This window comes from Heterodontus francisci, chromosome 4 (genome assembly GCF_036365525.1).
Source record: "Heterodontus francisci isolate sHetFra1 chromosome 4, sHetFra1.hap1, whole genome shotgun sequence".
Classification (NCBI taxonomy): domain Eukaryota; kingdom Metazoa; phylum Chordata; class Chondrichthyes; order Heterodontiformes; family Heterodontidae; genus Heterodontus; species Heterodontus francisci.
This window is the reverse complement of record NC_090374.1, coordinates 157,447,735-157,467,911: the sequence shown is the minus strand read 5'-3', so window position 1 is coordinate 157,467,911 and position 20,177 is coordinate 157,447,735. Positions and strand designations below refer to the sequence as shown.

Below are 20,177 nucleotides of genomic sequence, written 5' to 3'. Positions count from 1 at the left end.
TAACAAAAAAATGCCAGGTATCTCACTAAATCAGTGACCAACATAGTGATGAGAAAGTAAATCGATAAATTAATCTTCTCATTTCATTGCTTCTTCACAAAAATGCATATTTGTTGTTTTGATTAGTAGTAAGATAACTTTTTAATGCCTTTATCTTTCCGAAATTGTCTCACTGACCCCCTATGTAAGACAAAAATTGTAATGTGGCCCCCACGTGAAAAGGTTGGACAACCCTGGTTTATATTATAGCTCTCTGTTTAATGTCTTGCAGGAAATATCCAGGGAAAATATTTCCCAACCGTTGTCCAAGGTTGAGATTCCAAAATTCACGCCGTCTGCAAAAGTAAGTAATTGATTAACAGGTTAGAGCTGAATTTAGCGAAGGGACTTTTTTCAGTACTGTTCATGTTTGGCATTTCCTGTTGTACGTTAGTATGTTCCAGCACTGTTGACCATGGAGCATGAGCTAGGAGCTTTTCTGTTTATATTGCGATAGTTTTTTTAAAAAATCCTGTACTGTCACATCCTTGGTTAGTAATTCTTGTTTTTAAATAATCCAAAATTTTATTGAAGCTAAAATCAAAGCAATGGCATTCATATTTCCATAATGCATCCAAGTTACATTTATATTGGTTTGGGAATCTGGCATGTGAGATTACATACCATATTGTGGTAAATTATGTCTATATATGATTAAAAGCGTATAACACATGGCCTATTAAATGTAGGGTACCATGTTAAATATGACTAACAAAGAATTACACTTTTGTGATTGCCTTCAAGAGAATTTATCTGTATTGATTCATTAAAATAAAGTTCAGAACAAAGGCCTTCTTGAAAGTAATTAATTCACTGCTCCGATTTGAACAAATCGCATCACTGAATTTCTTCAAAGTGATTGCAGATGGCATTGTGATCTGTGGCCCAGCTAATTGTATCAGCAGTGCAAGATGCAACAACAACAAATGTTAATAACTGAGAGTAAGAGGTTTTGGAGAGGAATAACAAAGTTACTTGTATCATTAGCAAATTTTCTAAAAATAGATAAATACTAATATTGTGGTAAGAATTCCACTGGTCACTATGTACATCCAATAATGTGAATGTTTTCATGCTGGTTTCCTTTTCTTGGTATTTCTAGTAAAATCATAACTCCTGTTTATGTCGCACCGTTAACCGAGAAAGCATCTCAAGGCAAATGTGGCAAAATGGATTTTTGTCTGAGTTGAATTTTTTTAATTTGTATTCTTGTAATGCTCGAATGAGGACATAAAGGGTTAACTTCTAAGGTTATACACCATATTGTTTTCAACATAAGCCCGTCAGCTTGAACTTATCTATTTGTCTACAGATTTTCATCACAGTGTAGGCTTGTTTTGGCCCATGCGATAGTAGTTTGAAGTGTTAATTACCCTGGGGACTGTTGCCTTCAGTCACACATCAAAGCATGGGCCTTCAATCCTGAGGAAGTGGCTTGGTTGTTATTGGCTGCAGTCTTTTGAGATTGACTGCTTGGTGGGCAGAGACTTCATCTCAAACTATGTTGGAAGTTCAGAATAAGACATGGAAGTCTCACTTTGCAGCCAGCAGTCAAAAAGGCTGTTTGTGTTGTGAAAACCTGGACTAGCTTAGCTAGAAAGACTTAAATATTGTAGCTCATCTTTAGAGAGAAAGCAGCAAAGTAATATTTATATATTCAAATGTAGCAAAATATGTATTAAACTTTTTGTTTATGTAAACTTTTACATAAATAAAAGACACTTTGTGGTTTAAACCTGTCTCTAACTCTGATTTAAAAAAAATGTTTATCCAGTCTGCTGTCCATGAAGAGGCAAATTCATGTGGCGGAGCATGATACATTGCAGTAGCCAGTAGGGGTTTGTTTGTGGGAGTAACAGGTGATACCCCAAACCTCAAAGTATTTTGTATAAAAACACAATAACCGTGGAAGATAGGTGAATGGAGCACAGACACAAAGCCAGGGAAGAAGAGATAAAATATATTTATTTGGAACTTGTTTGCAAAGGAACCCAGAATAGCAAACAGGAAATCTTCACAAACTTTACATGTGAAACTGTCCTTCATCTCCCTGAGGCCTGTAACTTTGAGTATCAATAAATGTAATATTTTGACCTTTTATTACTCCATATTACTTCAGTAAATTTGCTGTATAAAAATGATGGGAGAGGCGCTGTTCCATTTAGATTGTCAGGCAGAACTGTGGTGAGCATGCAGGTCTTGGACTACCTCTGAACAAAATCACAGGAGCACTAATAATATTTAAATATTGCTGAATATAGGGACATGTTGTCGAAGCTTTTCATCTTGCACTCATAAGGACAATCCACAAGAATACCAATGTAAGGGAAAACAATGTTATACTGTATGAGAAGAGAGTGCTAATTGGTTGGCAAGTGAACTCTGATTGGTAGAGGCGAAGCCATGGAGAATGCACCAGTTAACGGTGACAGACAGTTAACTGCCAAGTTTTGTTTGAAATTTAAACAAGGCAGCTTGACTGTGATTGGTCAAGGCAGTGCCTTGCGGAATGAACCAGTCAATGGCTGTCAATTATTCAGTTTAACTGCAACAGGCGCAATTTTTGTACATATTCTTTGTCTGCAAAGAAGAGGGCCCTGTATTAATATATGAAGATTCCAGTACTTGCAAATGCACCATGCCTCGAGCCCTACTGACAGCCTTAAATTGGTTGTCAGCGTAATTCTTAGCACACTGAGGATTATTTAGCAAATGTTGTCCAATCGTGGAATCGCATCTAATGTTGGACACTGTTTTGGGTTTTGCAAGCGCAGGCTGGTTGGGTACAGCCTGTACCTTGCCCGTTGCAAACAGCAGAGGGACATGTTGTTTGATACGGTCCATCAGTCCTTGGGACGTACGGCCTATATACCTAGCATCACAATGGCATTGAAATTCATATATCACATTGCTCATTTGTGTGACAGGCAGGGTGTCTTTTTGGCTTCCAGGGTAATTTCAGGTAAACTGGCACTTTTCAGGGCTGAAAATGACAGCCTTAGGCCCGTTCAAAAGTTTGCGCGATATGCAGCGAGAAATTATCTGAATAGGTTAGCCATTGGTCGCGCAGGATGTCTTTGATTCGCGCTATTTCAGCATCAAGCTTGCATGGTGAGCAAATGGCTCAGGCCCTATTTACGAAGTTGCCGATAAGGCCAATCTTATAGCACGTGTAACTGTAGGAATCCCAACGCATGTATTGACCACTGAAGATAGGTTTGCGGTAGACCGTGGTAGAGAACCCCTCAACAGATTTCTCAACTAGTATGTCAAGGAAAGGGAGCTCATTTGACTGCTCCATTTCAAAAGTAAATTTGAGTGCAGGATGGAGCTCAGTAAGACGTGTAAGGAAATTATTACATGAAGCTGCGGATTCAAATATAGCAAACGTATCATCTACATATCAGAAATATGCAAGAGGTAGGAGGTTAGATGTCATTTCCTCAAAGACACGTTTCTCATGGAACCCAACAAAGATGTTTGCGAGAGCTGGGCCTAGAGGGGATCCCATGGCAACACCATCTATTTGAGCTTACATGGTGTTAAAACTGAACTCAACGGTGCAAGTTGCCGAGTTCATAAGTTCAGTGAATGCTGATTCATGCAATGGTGACTGGTCTAGATCGCTATAATATAGTGCTGCAGCGCAAGTATCTATGGCTTCCTTAAGTGATACATGGGTGAATAGGCTAGCAATGTCAATAGGCACAATGGAATATGTACAAACATTGCACCTGTTTCAGCTAAACGAAATAAGTGACAGCCATTCACTGGTTCATTCCTCAGGGCAATGCCTTGACCAATCAGTCAAGCTGCCTGGGTTAAATTTCAAACAAAGCTTGGCAGTTAACTGTCAATCACTGTTAATTGGTGCATTCCCCATGGCAATGCCTCTACCAATTGGAGTTCACTTGTCAACCAATCAGCACCCTCTTGTATAGTGTAAAGTTGATTTTTTTTCCCTTACATTGGTATTCTTTCAGATTGTCCTGATGAGTGCAAGATGAAAAGCTTTGACAACATTACTTTCAGCAGTACTCAAGTTCTGTACTACCAAACGACTATTAGTATTTAAATACTTGTACAACATTGGCAGCACGTTCAATTTTTCAGATTAAGTAAAGAAAACTTGTATTTATATAGCTCTTTTCATGATCTCAATGTCCCGAAGTGCTTTACAGCCAATGAAGTGTAGTCACTGTTGTAAGGTAGGAAACATGGAAGGTAATTGTGCACAGTAAGCTCCCAGAAGCAGCAATGAGATAATGACCAGATGATCTGCATTTCCGCCCCCTGGTGTTGGATGAGGGATAAATATTGACCAGACACTCCCCTGCTCTTTGAATAGTTCTATGGGATCTTTTGTGGCCACCTAAGAGGGCAGACGGGGTTTTGCTTAAAAGAAGGCACCTCTAACTGTGCAGCATTCCCTCAGTATTGTATTGAAGTGTCAGCCTAGATTATGTGCTTAAGTCTCTAGAGTGGGGCTTAAACCCAAAAACTTCTAATGCAGAGGTGAGATTGCTACAACTGAGCTAAGGCTGTCACCGAGTTGTATTTTCATCTTGGTCTACAGGGATCTAAGTCCATTTTCTTGCCCAATAGAGTGTGCTTGAACATTAGTTCATGAAATTTCATTTTGGAAAGTGGGGAAGAATATCAATGATAAAATAGAGTAAAACCCAGCTTATATGTCATAGCTGTATATAAATTCTTTACCTTGTTTGCTGATTTTTAGAGTTAAAGTAATCCCCATGTATGTACAGGATATGAAACTAATTGTGATTATTTCAAAGGATTTTGCAGTATCTAGAAAATCTTTTCCGTATAAGGGGAAAAGATTTGGCTCAAACTTGTTAACTAGAGATGTATTTGTTTAAAATGTTGCTATTTTGTTTGTGGCATGAATGCACTGCACATGAAAATTCTGCCTTTTTTAGCAAATAGAAACTGATGAAAATGTAAAGAAATCTGACCAGGCAAAACTTGCAGTAAGCAGCGAAGAGGAAAGAGTGGCCATTGAGCTGTTAAACAAAGCCAGAAGAACAGGAATGGCAACCAAAAGTGAGTGCAATGTTATGTGGCATGTTCACTGTTCTGATCATTAATCTGAGGGTGATGTGGTTCATTTAAAGTGACTCCGCAGGCTGAGTGGCAAATGCACTTGAGCAAAATCTAATAATTTCATTGTCTTAAAGTACTGAATCATGTCTCCTTAAAATCTACACTTTTCCAAAATTAAAAGGCCCATTTGAGTGGCCCTGCTCTGACCCTTTCCAGAGACTCTAACCCCCCCCAAATGAGTTCAAAATTGAACACAGACAGGGTCTAGATAGCAATGATACTTTGCTTTCAATAAAATAATTGTGTGACATAATCTTAGAGCTAACCTCAGGATTCCCCTCCTCACAGCTCAGCCATGAATACTGATTGGGCTCTGCAGTAAAGGCCTGCTCGGATATAAAATTGAAACCTGACCACAGCCAACCCAAACCGGACCTGAGTCTTTTAATTTTTTTTTTTGCGCCCCACCTGACCCGACCCGAATATCGTTCATCTGTTCCGGCAGCAGACTAGTCCTGCAGATGGCGTTGTCTGGAATCCTGGGTAAGCTGATCCCGTGAGTTCCCAGAAGCAGCACTATACAGCCCGAATGCTGGACTCAGAATATTGACCCGACCCGCACCCGACACGTAGTCAAGTCTAGTTGGGTTCGGGTCAGGTAGCCAGGCTTTACTCTGCAGTCCACCAGGGAACCACTGCCTCACTTAGTTCTGTTCTGAAGCAGAGGAAAATACAGGGCTATGAGGAGAGAGCAGGGCAGTGAGATTACTTTTTGAGTTATTGTCGCAAAGAGCTAGCACAGACTTGGAGGATGAATAGTCTCCTACTGTGTTAAAAGTTCCTATGATTCTCTGATCCTGATCACTGCCCATTGGCCTCCTATTGCCACCTGTATTGTTTGAGAGTCACACAAAAACAAGGACAGGCTCAGCTGTGATCCTCCTCCCCACCTCATCCAACCCACCCACAATGGACACGTAGCGAGCTAACACACAGTCTAGGTTTAGTATTGCTGAAAATAGAGACATGCCGTCAAAGCTTTTCATCTTGCACTCAAGACAATCTGCAAGAATACCAATGTAAGGGAAAACAACAACTTTATAGTGTGAGAAGAGTGCGCTGATTGGTTGGCAAGTGAACACTGGTCGAGGCATTGCCATGGTGCTTGCACCAGTTAACGGTGACTGAAAGTTAACTGCCAAGCTTTGTTTGAAATTTAAACTAGGCAGCTTGACTGTGATTGGTCAAGGACATTGCTCTGAGGAATGAACAAGCCAATGGCTGTCAATTATTTTGTTTAGCTGAAACAGGCGCAATGTTCGTACATATTCTTTCTGTCTGCAAAGAGGGCCCTGTGTATTAATATATGTAGCTTTCAGTACGCACAAATGCGCCATACTGTGAGCCCTACTGACAATCTTAAATTGGTTGTCAGCGTAATTCCAATCCGAGTCAAGCTGCCTGTTTTAAATTTCAAACAAAGCTTGACTATTAACTGTCAGTCACCGTAAACAGGTACATTCTCCATGGCAAGACCTCTACCAATCAGAGTTCACTTGCCAACCAATCAGCACCCTTTACTCTTGCTGTATTAAGTTGTTTTCCCTTATATTGGTATTCTTGCGGATTGTCCTGATGAGTGCATGCAGAAAAACTTCAACAACATGTCTCTATTTTCAGCAATACTCAAGTTCTGTACTGCCAAATGACTATTAGTCTAGGTTTACGTATGACAAAATGGCCTCTTAGACGAGGTACTGGAGAGCTACCTACTGTTGAACCAGACCCCAGAACACGTCAGCTCCTTTGGGAGGAGACAGAATTTATTGGGAGAGGGGAGTAAGAAAGCTGAGGAAAGCTCTTAGACTGCAATATGCGATTCTTAGAAATGCAAAATGGATCTGAATAACTGCAATATTTTTTGGTCATTGCGTGGTAGATCACCTCCACATGATGCCTGTTTCCTTTGAAAAAGACAATGACAGCAATGGGCACATTGACTTCATAACAGCTGCTTCCAACATACGAGCAAAGATGTACAGCATCAGTACAGCAGACAGGTTAAAGACGAAGAGGATCGCTGGACGGATCATTCCTGCCATAGCAACCGCGACTGCAGCAGTATCAGGGCTGGTAGGAACATCCTTACTGGTTCTGGTATAAGTTCTCAAGCAGTGGGTGCAGAAATATAGTAATAACAGTACAGGCCTAGCAATCCAGAGGTCAGGAGTTCAGATCCTTCCAAAATTGAATTCAATAAATCTGGTAAGGTGTGGGCTGGCACCAGGGGAAAAAAGCCCCTGTAAAAGCTGTTGGACTAATGTAAAAAAAAAACGTCATTGATCTCCTGCAGGAAAGGCCGCATGCCACCCCTATCCAGTCTGGCCAATGTGTCGTGTCCAGTCCCTCATTGCTTAGTTGGCTCTTTGTGTCTCAGACAAACCAAGGATGGGCAGTAAATAATGTCTTGCCATCATCACTCACATCCTCAGAGCAAAAATAAGTAGACATGTTTGAATAGAATTTGAATTCAATTCTAAGTCAATATGATGTTTGATCATACAATGGAAAGTTTTTTTTAAAAAAAGGAATTGTAAAGTAGGAGTGTCATCTCTATGTTGGTACAAACCATTCCATTCTTCTACTCATGGATTCCAAATGACCAGCAACTACAGTGAATGAGGCATTGCTTAGGCTCTGGGGTCTAAGGCACTGCTCAGGCTATGAGGAGTCCAATGTCCACCTCGACTGGTGGCCACCAGCTACCATTTTGTTTTCTGGCCACCAATCATCATTATAGTTTCCCAGTCACTGACCTTTTTCCCAGCTATCCATTAGGTCTGGCATCCAGATATCAAGTGACAATGAGCAATTTTGACCAAAAGCTTGATCAAAGAGATAGGTTTTAATGAAGAAAACAAGGTACAGAGGCAGAGTGGTATGCAGAAGGTATTCCAGAGCGTGGGGCCTAGGCAATTGAAGGCACGGCTAACAATGGTAGAGGGATTAAAATCGGGGGTGCTCAAGAGGCCAGAATTAGATGGGTGCAGATACCTCGGAGCATTGTGGGGCTGGAGGAGCTTAGAATTAGGGAGGGGCGAGGCCATGGATTGGTTTGCAAACAAGTATGCGAATTTTAAAGTCAAGACTTTGCTTGACCAGGAGCCAATGTAGGTCAGTGAGCATGGGGGTGATGGGGTGAATGGAACTTGGTGCGAGTTAAGACATGGGTAGCAAAGCTTTGGATCACCTCAAGTTTACGGAGGGTAGAACGTGAGAGACCAGCCAAGGGTGATTGGAATAGTCAAGTCTAGAGGCAACTAAGGCATGAATGAGGCCTTCAGCAGCAGATGAGCTGAAACGGAGACCAAGTCGGTCATTTCCTCTTCACAATGATGGAACTGAGTGCTTTGTACTCAAAGCATGACACAAACAGCACGGTATTGCAGCTGCACAGCCAGTATAATGGGTATTAATCTCCCTCTATGCTACCCCAAGAAAAAAGCTTGCATCCAATCTCAAGATATCCCTCTCATTTATCACATTATCTCCAAATAAGAATGCCAGTTTTCTGTTCAGGCCTCTAGGAAGTGATGTAGCTCAAACTCAATTAGTTTAGAACTCGCACAACCATTGGGAGAAGGAGCTTTTCATGGGTCTACGCGAGATTAAAAGCTATTTCTTGAAGTGAAAGCAGTGTTGTAACTCAATCCCAGTATGCTGGTGCTTGTTCTCATTCAATCTCGGGATTTGTCTTTTTTTCTCTAGGTTGCTGTAGAGTTGATAAAGATCGTTGGAGGCCATTCCTTCGAAGCATACAGAAATTGTTTCTTTAACCTAGCTATTCCTGTTATAGTATTTACTGAAACAGCTCCAGTAAAGAAAACACAAATAAGGTAAAGGAAACTAATGCCTGATGTAAACAGAATCACTATGTTGAGAACTTATCTTTTAAATATGCTGTACGAAGTGCTAAAACATCATCCTTTTTACTATCTTCAAAAACAAATGCTTGCGGTTTAATATTCACAGGCAGAGAGATGCCATCTGCTGAATGATCGAGGGAGCTAAAAGCTAGTCCTTAGAGATTTGTATTTTGTGGTAATTTGCATAATACAGGCTAAAGCTGAATAAATTTCAGTGAGTGTTCGTGTGGGTACAATGAAACATCTTAGGCGATTTTATGTCTGATTAATTCCAGCTAGACACTCAAATGTACTGTAGTGACTTGCTGCTTTCAATCAACCTCAGAGCCCTTGGCCAAAACTAATAATTATCATGAGTAACAATGACAACTGCTTTCATTTATATAGTGCCCTTAACGCAGTAAAAACATCCCAAGTCGCAAGAGGTTTATGTGGCTACCTGGAGTACAAGATGATCCTATCTGCACATGCGATATTCAACTCTGTCCGGTCAGGTCTATCAAATCCATGCACACCAGCTGGTGCAAAAATGCTATTGGCTTATGAAATAACAAGGCCAACGCACTTGCTGTGGAAGTAAGGTTTTGGGCCTTTAGTATATGAAGGATAGATAATGCTTGGGTGATGTCTGGTGTGCAGTTTTGCTTCGCTGGTTTCAGTCAATTGATCTGTGGGTACCGTATCAACCCCCAAATAATTTTGAGCTAGTGAGCATGTCTGTATATTCTGCATCATGGGCACTCCTGGGTGGTTGATTGTCAAGTCTGTGAGGTTAAAATATAAGGGTGCAAATTGTATGGTAGTGAATTGGTCCCTCACTTTACATCCCGACCAATTTTGCTTTCTGTTAATTTCACCCACTGTGTGTGATACCTTCCACTAGTCCTTTGCCATCTGTACTATATCACACAGCTGCAATAGTCTAAGGATAGTCACTTTAAAGCACATGCTCTGGGGTGTGGTTGCAAACATGGAGAATTATTTTCTAAACTTGAGAATTATCTTTGCATTAAAAGAACACTACCAGTACTGAAACAAAAGTAAAATACTGTGGATGATGGAAATCTGAAACAAAAACAGAAAATGATGGAAATACTCAGCAGGTCAGGCAGCATCTGTGGAGAGAGAAACAGAATTAACATTTCATGTTGATTTGATGAGTACTTCCAGCATTTTCTGTTTTTGCTACAGGTACTTTGGATCCCAGCAGTTCTGTATGTTTTTTTTTAAAGATTTAAGAAAATTTTGTTATCTTTTTCCTGTATAACTTGTTTTAAATTATAAAAGAATTTAATGGTTCAAAAAGGGAAGATTGAATTATTGGGAGATACAGCACTGAAACAGGCCCTTCGGCCGACTGAGTCTGTGACGACCCATTTATACTAATCCTACACTAACCCCATATTGCTTACCACATCCCCACCTTTCCTATATTCCCCTACCACCTATCTATACTAGGGGCAATTTACCCATCAACCTGCAAGGAAACCGGAGCACCCGGCGAAAACCCACGCGGTCACAGGGAGAACTTGCAAACTCTGCACAGGCAGTACCCAGAATTGAACCCGGGTCGCTGGAGCTGTGAGGCTGCGGTGCTAACCACTGCGCCACTGTGCCGCCCTGATATTTTGGTCCTTACTCATTTATGATGCCCACATTCCAAAATATTATAGACAAATGATCATTGCTAAGATGCAATTAATCAAGTTGGCACATTCTCTTCTGTTTTCCCTTTTTAAGAGCAATTAAGCTACACAACAATATAAGACTCCTCACGTAAAGGAAAACATCTCTGAACCCCTTACAGGGTAGCGGGGGAAAATGCAGTGGGCTATAAACATGGAAAAGGGGGGAAATTTTGCATGGAGATTAGAGCATAGTTTAAGATTTTGGGGAGATTTTTGAAAGTAGGGAGGGAGCTGGTGGGAGAAAGATGATGGGAGAGAGCACAGGATGGAGCAGTGATTGAATACCACAAATAGAGCACAAAGATGGGGGAAATGAGGGGTAACCCAGCTTTGGAGGGAACGGTGTGTGTGTATGCAGGGAGATGGAGTGTGCTGTGCTGCTAAAAACCCAGAGCTTGATCAAGATGCTGGTAGAGGAAGCTCCATGATCTCACGGGGTCTGCGCACACTTCAGACTTCTAGCTCCAATATATCACTGAACCAAACTGATCTGTCTGCTTCCACCATCTCAGCGTATACCAGGTGTTCATCAAACGTTTGCGAAGAATTACTTATTGCTGTAAGCAAATGGACCTTTCCAAATACAGCTCATTTAATAATGTTGCCCTAAAACCTAACTTTTTTTTTTGGAATAGGAATGGAATATCATTTACAATCTGGGATAGATGGACCATTCATGGAAGGGAAGATTTCACACTCTTAAATTTCATAAATGCTGTGAAAGTAAGAAACGACTTTATTCAGATTTTTTGTAATTTCCCATTTGATGCCAGAGCTTCCAAATGATCAGGTTGCAAGCAGAGTTTAAAGGCGCATTTACACCATTACTTGTGTAATGTAAAGCACTTTTTAATTCAGAGAAATGCAAAAGTCATGGTGTGGCTCCACAGTCTATTTCTGATCTGCCTTCAGTACACTGCTGAATGAGGCCCTTTTGTGAGATGTGTCCCAGACCAGCTGGGCTTGACACCACTCACGTCTGTTGAGCTCTGTCATGGCAGTTGCCAAGCACGACCTTGATGGCTGTGAAACACACTCTGCAGTTACTGGTCTCAGGCCAATAGCACATTACAACTGCAAGGTACTTACTTAGAATAATGGGATGTAGAGCAAAGGAGGCCATTCGACCCATCGTGCCCATGTTGCTGTTCGATTATTCCCATTCCCCTACTCTTCCCCTATAGCCCTGCAAATATTTCCTTTCCCAGCACAGACACAATGGACTGAATGGCCTCCTGTGCCGTAATTGTTCTATGGTTCTATATCTAATCCTCTCTTGAAAGTTGCTATTGAATCTGCTTCCATCATCCTTTCAGGCAGTGCATTCCAGATCATTGTAACTAACTGTGTAAAAAAAGAAATTCTCCTCACTTCTGATTCTTATCTTATATCTGTGTTCTCTGGATACAGGCCCTCCTGCCAATGGAAACAGTTTCTCCTTATTTACTTATAAAATCACCTAATTTTGAATATCTCAATTAAATCTCCCTTTTAACTTTTTCTGCTTTAAGGAGTCCTATCTTCTCTAGTTTCTCCTCATAACTGAAGTTCCTCATGCCTGATACCATTCTAGTAAATCTCCTTTGCACCTGCTCCAAGGTCTTGATATCCTTCCAAAAGTGTGCCAAGAATTGAACACACTAATCCAGCTGAGGCATAATCATAAAGGTTTACCATAACTTGCAGCACTTTGTTCTTGTGTCAAAAACATGAGGTAGCAAGGATTGTTAAAACATGGTGGAAAACCTTGATGTAGATGAGTGGAAAGAAACTAATCGAATCCTAGAGGTTGTGCCAGTTTTATCTCCCCATCAGAGAGAGGTATCTTACTCCTACTTCCCCCCTCTTTTCCCCGTGGTGTTTGATATTTTACGCCTGCCTTTCCCTCTAAATACCGATTACAACTTCAGTTGGCATTTGAGGCAATGGAATATGGTGCAGATGGGCATAGGGGCCGTTTATAGCTAAGGAGAGTAGGCTAGGAGGTCTGAATTGTGTAGATATTCCTGCTAAAACAGAGCATAATCTAATTACTCTTTTTCTGGAGTGATAAAACATTTATAGCCACTCCTTTTATGATTCTAGTAATCCTGTACTTCCTTGTTACCCGTTCACTGACCAGTGGAAATAGTCTTATCACTATTTACCCTCTCTCATCCTTTCAAAACTTTGCTTCAATTTGATTTCTTAACTATCACTGCCTTGGTATCAGTCATTTTTTTAAAGCTATCCACTTATGTCAGTGCAGCCTGGTCTGTTGAAACCTAGAAAGGTAGACCAATCACACAGAGCTAGAATTCTTCCACTTGGTTTCCGATCACCCTGCAAGCCAGTTCGCCTCGGACTAGGATGGTCCTAGCCGGACAAGGCAGCAGAAGCTTACCAACATTTCTGGCTGGTCAACCACTTTGTATTAGTTGGTTAAACTCTGGCAGTACCCTCTGCTCACTTGTGACTTCTTGAGCTTTGACTCTGCCAACCAGCGCCAGTTTTCGGGTGGTGAAAGTGTGCACTTCATATTGGGCAAACAAAAACCCTGCATCTCAATATGGATCTTCATTTGTGGTATAGCTCGATTTGGAGACTCAAACATATTGATGGGTTTCCTCATTCCTCATTTCTCAGGCACCCAGTGACCAAAAACAAAGTATTTTCACCCACTGTTATCATCACAGTTCTATTGTTCCAATGTAATGGGGTATCTGAACTGAGCACAGTACTCCAACTGTGGCCTGACAAACATTTTATGCAGATTCATCACCATCACGTTCCTTTTGTATCCGATGCCAGATAAATCACAGAATCGCGTTTGCCCCTTTTATGGTCCTTTCCACCTGCAATCTGCCTTTTAAAGATCTCCTTCTCCATTCCATCAAGAACTTTATCATTCAAGTTAATACTTCATTCTGTCTTTTTCCTGTCAGTGTCTTTCCGTAGCCTTCCACATTTTTTGCCACAGTTTTCCAGTATTAGAGTTTTGGGGTTCTGGCCAATTAACCCTTTCACTTCTAAGTTCCAAATGATTCATCTTGACCCTTATCAGTGACGGTGATTATATATTTTATTCAGCATAAGTAAGACTTGATATGTCACAGTATGAGTGTGCCTTGGAAATTAATAACCATGAGTAATATTACCTGTATGCCCTGGGTAGAAAGTCACGATCTCCATGAGTCTACTCCAGTCGGCCCTTGCCCCAGGTGCCTTCGTCCAGTTGGTATGACACACGGGTTATCTCCTTCAGCCCATCCCTTCCTTGGCTGCATCTGCTGGATAGTCCCTGAATGTCTCTACAATATCTGTGCTTGGGGAATCCCTTCTTACGCTTTCTTTACATAGGCAAAGCCAATGGAGACCAGTTTAACCCAATCGTAGACTTGCACCTAATTTAACCCATCCAATTACAAAACTGCTATATACTCATCGTTGCCTGTCCAAGCCCAGTCAGTCTTCCATGATTCCTTGTTTTTTTTTACTCTCCTGGACCGTTATCAGTGCAGCTGTAGCAATACAAAAGGATCTCTTTTACACTGTAGAGATGTAGTGTCCTTTATGGCCTAATGATTCCTGTGAGAGGTTCTCTTATCACATTTCAATTGAGGTGCCTAGACAATGTTCTCATATAAACATAGCTGCCTTTGCTTACTGTTTCAATTTAGTTTAACTATATTACCTATTACTTCACTCTTAATTGTTGTTCTTCTACTCCCCTACCCTAATCTTCGCACCTACAAGGCATAACAGTTTCTTAGGTTAATACGAAGATAAAACAAAACATATACATGTTCTTGGTATTACAGGATAGCAGTATTCCAGCACCAGGCTCCATAATTTGGTATTGTCAGCAAATTTAGATATTCTCTCTGCTCGCTTCCAAACGACACATATGTGACATACGAGAAAGATCCAAACAGCACCTCATCTTTCAAATGGGCACTTTACAGCCTTTTGGACTCAACATTGAGTTCAACAATTTTAGATCATAACCTCTGCCCCCATCTTGTTTTATGTTTCCTCACAATTTGTTTTTTTTTCTTTCTGTCATTTCTCTCTCATTTTCTTTTGGACAGCAGCTTTCCTGCCGTTCACAGTGCTTACAGTGTTTATTTTTATTTATTTATTTATTTATAGATACAGCACTGAAACGAGCCCTTCGGCCCACTGGGTCTGTGCCGACCATCAAACCACCCATTTATACTAACCCTACATTAATCCCATATTGCTTACCACATCCCCACCTTCCCTCAATTCTCCTACCACCTACCTACACTAGGGGCAATTTACAATGGCCAATTTACCTATCAATCTGCAAGTCTTTGGCTGTGGGAGGAAACCGGAGCGCCCGGCGGAAGCCCACGCGGTCACAGGGAGAACTTGCAAACTCCGCACAGGCAGTAGCCAGAATCGAACCTGGGTCGCTGGAGCTGTGAGGCTGCGGTGCTAACCACTGCGCCACTGTGCCACCCTTAATGGAAACTGCTTTCTTTCACTGCAGGAAAGATACAGCATTGAGCCTACGATGGTGGTTCATGGAGTGAAGATGTTGTATGTACCAGTCATGCCAGGACACGTGAAGCGACTAAAGCTAACGTAAGTAAATCACAAATAACAAGGGGGAGTTGACTAGTAAACAGCTAGTGCTCTGGGGCATGGATTCAAATCCCACCATGACAGCTGGTGAAATTTAAATTCAATTAATAAATTCAGTTAATAAAAAGTTGGAATTGAAGGCTAGTCTCAGTAATGGTGCTGTGAATCTATCATCAATTGTCTTAATTACCCACCTGATTCACTAACGTCCTTTAAAGAAGGAAATCTGCTGTCCTTACCTGGCCTACTTGTGACTCCAGACTCACAGCAATGTGGTTGACTCTTAACTGCTCTCTGAAATGGCTTAGCAAGCCACTCCATTGTCAAAGGCAATTAGGGATGGGCAGCAAATGCTGGCCTTGCCAGTGGCACCCACATCCCATGAAAGAATAAAAAAGAAAATTCATAGCTGTTGAATGTGTACTGCAATGTATGAGACCCTCGGCTGCTGCAGGCTGAAGTTGGCTGTCATGTCCATGACCTGGGTGTAATCCAGCCAGAGGGACGGGATGAAATTTTCCTCCAAATCTTTGGTCATAAGAGCTCTGTATGAAACTTCTCGGACAGTTTCAGACCAGTACCTAATAGACATCTACCCACCACAAATCAGCCTCCAAATCAGCACAAATTAACAATCTCACTTAGGATGCAGAATGACCGATGTAAGAAATTTTTAAAAATCAGGATGCTTCAGCTGGGGTGTCATTCTGATTGGAGCTAAGGCACAATATTTGGCTGTAATAGAGGGAAATTTACCCAAAGCATTCTTGACCTGGGAGTGGAGCATTCAAAAATGGGTCAACTTTATCTGCTCCAAATGGGCTAAGTTCATGATGTTTATAGGTGTAAATAGGTGAGAAATCACCCTTTCCTTTTATCCTTCCTTCCTTCTCAAAACTGTTATAGGGAAATAAAGAGGTCGCTTTGATTACATGCAAAAATTGATTTAATTGTGCCATGACTGGCTCTGTGAGATGAATGGAGAGTGAAGGCTTAATAGTGACATTTCAATATAATCTGGTTATGCCTAAGGAAATTCGCCTTCATCTCCATTTAGATACATCAGACCTGTCATTGGAGAGAGTTGATAGTTGCTTCAGAATTTCCATTAGAACAGGATATCCTGAGGTTTTCCACTTCTTACACTTGCTATACATCTTTGGTGCAGGACAACATGGAACTTTTGGAACCATGTTCACTTTGAAACAGCAGCTACAATCTTTTGCACATTTACTTGGAAAACCCCTGCCAATGAACTTTAACTACTACACTCCAGTACAGAACTTAAGGTGTGCTACAAAATTAGAGGTGCCATCTTTTGGATGAGAGTTACCTGAGGCCCCAGGTAGGCATAAAAAGATCCCATGGTACAATTCAAAGAGCAGAGGTGTTTTCCCAGGGTCCTATCCAACCTTTATCACTCTATCAATATCAAGCTGCAGGATGCACTTGATAATCCAGCTATGAAGGATTACTTTTACTCCTGGCTGAGCAGGGGAATGGATGGGTGGTAGTTAATCCTTTATTAAACTTGAGCCAAAATTTTACATTATTGTACATATTTTTTCATTGCAGAATGCAGAAGTTAGTGAAACCAGCATCAGACAAGAAGTATGTTGACTTGACTGTGTCATTTGCACCTGAATCCGATGGTGAAGAAGACCTGCCAGGTCCTCCAGTGAGATACTATTTCAGACCTGAAGAGAACTAAGCTGATGCTTGTAGTGGATGCTTCAGCCCCTTGTACCAACTTCCACAGAAGTGGAGAAACATTCACTTAGTTTGCTAAATTGTTGTTTTTGCTTTATTGTGATGGAAATGTCTCTCTAATCTCCTGCATATGTCACCCTATGCAGACTGCCTTAATAGCGGCAATAAAATCAGTGTTTTCAAATGATCGTCCGTATATTATGTTGCAATCAAGATAGTCCAGTCCTATGAGCATGATGCATATTGTCTTTCTGTATAGACTCTTCTTTTACTGCTTTAATGTAAGTGCTTTGTTAGCTGCTGTTTCAACGTGAACAAGGTTCCAAAGGTTCCATGTTGTCCTGCACCAAAGATGTATAACAAGTGTAAGAAATAGGGGTTCAGCATCTCTTTAGGAATAGGCTGTGGCTCCATAACTGAACGACTCCATCTTGGTCAAGCATTTCCATGAAATAAATCCCCCATCTTGTAGTCTTAAACCTTTAGTATAAAAATGTAAAACATTTTAAAAACCCAATAATTTCAACCGTACTTCTGTAAAATATCCAGCCATGGATTTTGCAGATTTTAAAAAGGTGGTAAGTTATTGATGTGCACTGAAAATTCATGTTCAAGATTTTTTTTTTTTGCCGATTTATGTGCTTGTTTATGCATGTTGTTTTGGCTATGCTAACAACCTTAGATCTGCCATTTGCAGCTACTACATGCCATGATTTTTATACATGATCCCGTTAACATAAGTCTTGGACCAATGAAGCTTAAAGTAAAATTAACCTGATTTGCTGTTATAACTTCTGCAATTTCGTTTGGATTACAGACTGGGTTTTTAAAAAAGTATGCAAAAAGAATGTGTCAAATGTTTCTGTAGGCTGCTTTACTTGTAATTTAACATGGTGATTGTTAAATCTTATTTTCGGATATCTACAAACCAACTCTGAGTTTGTGTTAGCTACTAATTTCACATTGAGGAGATCAGCATTATTTGTACATCTTTGATATATGCAGGGTTTTTTTGGTTCTTTGTAAATAATGTGACAATCTAAATTGCAAGTTTTAGTTTCACTTATTTTTTTAAACTTTTTTGTTTAAGATATATTATTCTGATTAGTCTGTTTAGGATAGGGGCACTGATTTGGAGAGTTACAGTATGAACCTACCACAAGCGCACAAATGTCCCTCTTTTGGCTGCAGAGAGTTTTGGGACATCCTGAAGTTGTGAAGGACACAATATAAATGCAAATTTTTGTTTCTTTACTTAGTGTCGACTGTAGTTGAGTGGTAGTCCTCTCACCTCTGATCTGAAGGTTGTGGGTTCAAGACCCACTCCACAGACCTGAGCACAAAATCTAGGCTGGCACTTCAGTGCAGTACTGAGGGAGTGCTGCACTGTCAGAAGTGCCGTCTTTCGGATGAGACGTTAAACAGAGATCCTCATCTGCCCTCTCGGGTGGATGTAAAAGATCCCATGACACTGTTTCAAAGAAGAGCAGGGGAATTCTACCTGGTGTCTTGGCCAATATTTATCCCTCAACCAACCACCAATTTAAACAGATTATCTGGTCATTTATATCATTTCTGTTGGAGCTTGCTGTTCATAAATTGGCTGCCACGTTTCCTACATTAGAACAGTGACTACACTTCAAAGTACTACATTCGTTGTAAAGCACTTTGCAACATCCTGACGTCGTGTAAGGCGCTATACAGGTGCAAGTTCTTATCTGTTTTTGCCTGGTTGCCCAACCTCGGATTCAAAAAGTATTGGGGTGTATTTTTAACTTGCCCACCTATGTGTAAAACTGGTATTGGGGATTGGCTGTCCATTATGGAAACCGACCAAGCTTCATTTCTAATGAAATCAAATCCATGGAAGTGCAAATTCAGTGATAACTGTAATGAGCCAGTCCATCCGCAATGGCAGTCCTGTGCTGTGGCGGCAAGTTGAAATTCTATACCCAAATTACATATTACAGGTGTCCCTGGTGAAACATGATTTTAAATCTGTTTTCTATACTTCAAAGCATGAAGGATTGTGAATTCCTTTCACTTCACATGCAGAAAGGTTGCTTAAGGAGTGTTCTACCTAGATTTTCACTTTGGTGAAACCAAACACTGTGAACTGGAAACTTATCTAATGAGGAAATAAAATAACTTTCAACCAGCTAATCTTGTAAAGTTATCTTGATTTTAGTTTTGGAGTAACATGCCTACACGTTATTGTGGCGCCAAAAGTACCCCACATGCTTGGTAGCTGTGGAAGGTATTTTTACTAATGCAAAAAGAACTGAAACTCTCCGCGTAAGGTACTAACAAAGTAAATCAGGAAATCATAATTAAATGACACCAATATTGGACTTAATAGAAAATTACTTTTGTTGGGTTGAAATAATTCCATGAATTTTATAATTACTTGTGTGATTTTTCTAGACAACTGAATAAACCAGACAGTAATAAAAGTAAGATTTTTTTGTCCTGTACCAAATTGGGGAACATTTCTGTATTTGTTCTATATCTGCATAGATATATAAATTTGTTTGAAATGACTTAAAGTTAAGAAATAAGTGCTTTTCCCTACCAAATTACAAGTTGGAGTCCAGACCTCAGCTGTCTTTGAGAACACAGCAGATTGTCTGATCTGTCATTAAACCAAAATGTAGAAGCCTTCTCTTAGGTACCATTTATCCTTGGTCAAAGTATCAATAGATATGTGAAAACTGAACAACATATGCAGCACATTGTCAATTGATTGCATGGATAGAATGCATCATTACATCTTTCAACTTGACTAACCATGCTTTACTCTGATCCCTTTTGAGCTGGGATACATACTGGTGACTTTGTTATCTTCAGTTCAGTTTCAGCAATTGGCACTTGAATTTTGTACAATTACAAATTACCTCACCCACATATATTCATGATGTGAAATCTGCAATGGTCATTCCTCCAAAATTAATGTATTGCATAAGAAATATATATCTAAAATAAGATATTTTGACTTTGGACTGATTCAGTCTTGTCTTTGTACTGTCAGTTTTAATATAGCTTTCTGCATCTGTACAATCTTGTAAATAAATCTATTTGTTTTAGCCTGAATATTACAACAGTGACCACATTTCAGATTTGCTTAAACTATATGATTTTTTGGATAGAGTATTTGCTAGAG

The 20,177-nt window shown here is 40.4% G+C and overlaps 1 protein-coding gene across 2 annotated transcripts in view; it reads left to right on the top strand.

Annotated features, from left to right (window-relative positions):
* The window catches only part of uba6 (ubiquitin like modifier activating enzyme 6), a 143,582-nt gene extending 124,406 nt beyond the window's left edge, over nucleotides 1-19,176 (top strand). For both annotated transcript variants that reach the window (XM_068030439.1, XM_068030438.1), the window contains 7 exons: nucleotides 272-343; nucleotides 4,980-5,103; nucleotides 7,043-7,236; nucleotides 8,872-8,999; nucleotides 11,353-11,440; nucleotides 15,213-15,307; nucleotides 16,883-19,176. In XM_068030439.1, the coding sequence (XP_067886540.1) occupies nucleotides 272-343; nucleotides 4,980-5,103; nucleotides 7,043-7,236; nucleotides 8,872-8,999; nucleotides 11,353-11,440; nucleotides 15,213-15,307; nucleotides 16,883-17,018 (837 nt within the window). In that variant the 3' untranslated portion in view covers nucleotides 17,019-19,176. The remainder of the gene's footprint in view (nucleotides 1-271; nucleotides 344-4,979; nucleotides 5,104-7,042; nucleotides 7,237-8,871; nucleotides 9,000-11,352; nucleotides 11,441-15,212; nucleotides 15,308-16,882) is intronic.
* The last annotated feature ends 1,001 nt before the right edge of the window (nucleotides 19,177-20,177 follow it).